Here is a 4,609-nt window from a genome sequence, read left to right on the forward strand (position 1 = left end):
CCTTCTTTATTTCGGCTAATTTATTTGCCCTCCAGGGCCTACATCATCGTTTGGCTACACCTGGCGCGCGATGTTTCGGATAGCGCCAGTGTGTAGCCTTCTTCGGGCACCGCTGGGAGTTGGTCACCCCAGGCTCCCCACAAATGTAGCAGCCCCTTAGCTGCGACCGAGATTGAGCAGCTTGTGATGGCTGCTCAGCAGCCAGAGGGGACTGCTGGGCATTGACTCCCTGTGAGGCAGTGATGGTCACGCCTCCCACCGTGGCGGTCGCACGTCCATCCTGCGACCTGATCACGATAGTAGTATCAGGAGCCATGCGCCCGTCCACATGGACCGTAAGCATCGGTCCAGCATCAGTAGCTCCCGGGGCTCTCTTCTCTTGAGCCGGCGTCGGGAGCGCTGTGGAGGACTCTTGTCCGTTATCCACCCGCAGCAGGGCCTCTCCGTAGGCCCTCTGACGCTGAGCCGTCCCTGCCCACTCCCCGAGCAGTTCTTCTGCGCCCTGGCGGCTCAAAAAGCGTCTCAGGTGCTCCTGCACCTGAGACTGGAGTTCTTGAGCGAACCGCCATGCACTCTCCACCTCGTTGATCCCCAGACGCACGTGTCTGAAGTCGAGGAGGAGAGTAGGCTGCTCAGGGATCCGGGAATGATTGCAGACCCAGTGCGAGGCCCCACAGATTTCCCTGGGTCCTGGGCATTGGCTCGCACTGTCCGACGTAAGGGATACGCCGGACTAGAGGGTCTGCACCCCCTGGTCCACTGTGGACTTGGGACGTTCGACACTGTCCTGGTCCTCGGTCTGTGTCGAAGCGTCCCGAGAAGCCTTTTTCGGGGCGACCCACGATGAATCCCGGAGAACCTCTGCCACCGAGGCATTGCGTCGCTCCCTTCGGGTGGTCCCTTCCAACTGGACCCTGGCGAAGCTCCACAGATCTTCAATTAGCTGCGTCGCACTATAGGAATTTTCACCCAACTTTGAACGAAATCAAATAACTCAAGATCTAAAAGGGTTAGAGAAAATCGGGGAACGGCATTTTGAAGCTTTTGTTAAGTAGATTAAGGGAAAAATAGTCCAATTCGAGAAAAAAAAAATTTTGAGCTCCAAATCGAAGGTCAAAACACGAGTTTTTAGGAAAATAAAGCTTTTTTATTTTTTCTAACATACTTACACCATGAAATTTGAAAAAGCAATGCAACAGAAGTGTAGCTCTTGAAAAAACAAGGCAGATAGCATTTTTTGTTTTTTTTTTTTACTTCAAGGTCAACGAAGTAATATTCGTCAAATCATCCACTTACCTATCGTGAGTGATTTAATTGACTTAACACAGTTTTTAGTTCTAGTACGGGTTACGAAGCTCTTGATGTGTGGCAAAAGTTCAAGAAACCATTAATAATAATTTGAAAGTCATTAATACGTTGAAGTACACACACAATTTGAGCGCTACATTTTTTTACATGAAATAATTTGTTACAAATTCTCGAAACTCGTTGCTCATAAGACTGCGCGCCTGTAATGAACTTATAACCCTATTCATCTTCAGTGTCAGAGTATTCGTCGGAATCTACAATTTCAATTGATGACTTGAGAAGACTGGAAATCATATTTATTCATTCATTTATTGTTTCCATAAAAGTATTGTATCTCTGATTCAATGTTTGATACTCACTTCTCTTGAATATACTTTCGAATATTTGCTGGGATTCCATGTTTTCTGAGAATGGCCTTTCTTCTGATTATTCTCTTCTTTATGCCCATCAGAGATATTGCAGGATCACTCATTTCAATTGCTCTATTGTATAAATCTTGGGTACGATTTTCACGAGAACTTTGACGACAATGATGAGTTGTGTTTGATCTGAAGTATTTATGCCATGATTCCAAACCATCTTCAGCAAAATATGCGATTGGAAGAGGAAAATTTTCTGCTATTTGACATCCATGAATCAATAACTTGTGCGTAGTTGGATTCATTTTTGCCCAGGGGTACAGCGAATAGTATAATTTGTAAGTATCGAAAGTAAAATTTTTCATTTTATCTAAATCGAGTACTTTTTTACTTTTGAATGCGGCAAGAACAGTTGCTATATTTTCGACTAATTTTTCGTCGAGTTCTAAGGCTTCTGCGAACGCTGCTGGATTTCCAAAGCATATCCTAGCTAAACTTCCAGTATTTGTCGTTCCAGTACCTTGGAGCAATTGATCCGCTCGAATCGTTAACTTTTTGTACAAGTTTTCTTTGACAACATTTTCTCTGTCCTTGTATTTATCTGTAAAATAATAGTATTTCATTGCTAGCAATCTGCTTTACAAAACTATTAATCTGTATGTAATCTGGAGAGTGCTAAATGACTCGTGACTTTTTCCATCAATTATAAAGTTTAAGTCATGTTAAACAGTTGAAACGCTGCCCCAAAATATTGAAAACTTATTTATGATAAAAAATACACGTACCTTTGTCTTTGTCGATTCTTTCCCACTGTTGAAAAGGCTTGCGGTAACTCAGATTCATCAAATGCTCAAATGCTTTTATTTGACAGTGTAAAATACCTAATCCGAAATTTAGTGTATCTCCTTTTGATGTAAATTTATTCTTCAAATTACTAAATGTAGATGTTGTGAGCTGACAGCAAGGGCATCTTGACGCAGATGGATTGTTAGTAATAATATTCAAACACTTTCCATCGAACAAAGTAGGGTACACTTCAAACTTGACACGAACTTGTTTTTCATTTGATAAAATGAATTTATGAGCAGTGAGAAATTGTATCTCTTTGATCAACCGATCATACTCGACTTTCACGCTATCAGTAGTTTCTTGTTGATAACAAATTCTCACTGGTCTAAAAAATCTCACACTCATGGGAGTTGGATTTATCCAACTGTGCTCGCCATTTTTCGAGTCAAAAAGCTGAATTACTCCGATGCACGTTACGAATAGTGACAGTTGAGCATTTTTGTTTTCTAATTCTCCATTTTCAAATTTTTGTTGAGGATTTTTATGACCCGAAGAGCTGTCAAAGCCTATCGATACACGCATGTGTAAGTTGCGATATGTATTATTAGGCCATCCGAGCGCTACAGCTTCACATAATCGCTCAGCAGTTATATTGAGTAGCTCTTGCAAACGTACACAAACCTCAATGTCACTCTCAACTTGATAAGCTCGCGGATGACACTTTTTTTTCTCTTGCAGTAGTGCTTGATAGCTGGGATAAATATCGTATCCTAAGCTTTTTGTATCAGATATTAATGCTTCGTATTGATTTTTACTGTAGTCATTTTCTAAAAAAAAACCCAAAGCCGAACTAAGTGTATGTTTTCTTGTCAGTACTTCTTTTTCTCCTTCTTCTTCTGTCTGATCTTCTATGATCTTTTTTGCATTCATCTTTTCTGCCATCGATATCACTTCATCATTGTACTTGGGATTATTCAACAAATCTTTAGCTCGATTTCTTAAAGTAGTTCTTGAAACACGCATCTCACGCACATTGATTTTTTTCCGACCACTGTTAATGACATCTCGTCGGACTTTTTTTGGTCTGCCTCTTCCTTTCGGTTGTTTATTTTTATTCTTTCGGCCCATGGTGAGTTACTACTTATTTGAAAAAAGTCGTGTCTTGAAATACCTGGTGATGTAAGTTTCGTATCGTACAATATTCAGAATACTCATCACGAATTTTCCATTCGTTTACCGTATTACGAGCAGATTTCTTACACGAGATTGGCGAATAAAAATCATAGAAACGCTAATTTAAACTTACCATCAGTTTATGAAACGTCAAATTAGACCATACAATTTTACGGAATTATTACACTCTATTGAACACTGGAAATTATTGATAATCGCAGTTCAATCGTAATGAATATACGTGCTGTAAAACTATTCTCGTACAAGTTACTCACTTGAATGAATGTAAAATGTCTTACATCAGTTTCATCAGGACAGAGGTGAATGATAAAGTCAAGCATGTAAACATTGTATACATTACGATTTCATTCTACTGACCTACTGTTGTACAGTGAAAGAGTTTCTAAGAGAAACTATATAGATATACATTTTTTCAGTAATTTATTTTTCTATTATAAATCTTTCAATTATAAACATCAGTCTATATTTTATGAATCAGGTTTTCAACTATTATTTCAATACTCATTTCGATAGCATCATATAATTTTGTGTATTTTGTAAATCTAAAATTATAGTTTATGCAAGATTTGAAAATGATAGGAGTTTGTGAGTTTGAGATATTTTTTTGATCAAATTAAAAAAAAATTAAAAGTGGTTCAATAAAGGTTCGAATTTCGAGAATTTGTAACAAATTATTTCATGTAAAAAAATGTAGCTATCTCAAATTGTGTGTGTACTTCAACGTATTAATGACTTTCAAATTATTATTAATGGTTTCTTGAACTTTTGCCACACATCAAGAGCTTCGTAACCCGTACTAGAACTAAAAACTGTGTTAAGTCAATTAAATCACTCACGATAGGTAAGTGGATGATTTGACGAATATTACTTCGTTGACCTTGAAGTAAAAAAAAAAAACAAAAAATGCTATCTGCCTTGTTTTTTCAAGAGCTACACTTCTGTTGCATTGCTTTTTCAAA

At 38.7% G+C, this 4,609-nt stretch overlaps 1 protein-coding gene across 1 annotated transcript; it reads right to left on the reverse strand.

The window, feature by feature from the left end:
- Window positions 1-1,479: 1,479 nt before the first annotated feature.
- LOC131673876 (uncharacterized) lies at window positions 1,480-1,972 on the reverse strand. The gene is made up of 2 exons (XM_058952234.1): window positions 1,668-1,972; window positions 1,480-1,591 (listed from the first exon to the last, which is right to left on the reverse strand). Exons 1-2 carry the CDS (start codon window positions 1,970-1,972, stop codon window positions 1,528-1,530), a joined length of 369 nt encoding a protein of 122 aa, XP_058808217.1. The 3' UTR covers window positions 1,480-1,527.
- Window positions 1,973-4,609: the final 2,637 nt, after the last annotated feature.

The sequence above is a fragment of the Phymastichus coffea genome, unplaced genomic scaffold (genome assembly GCF_024137745.1).
Source record: "Phymastichus coffea isolate CEN01 unplaced genomic scaffold, Cenicafe_Pcof_1.1 PCOF00014, whole genome shotgun sequence".
NCBI classification, from domain to species: domain Eukaryota; kingdom Metazoa; phylum Arthropoda; class Insecta; order Hymenoptera; family Eulophidae; genus Phymastichus; species Phymastichus coffea.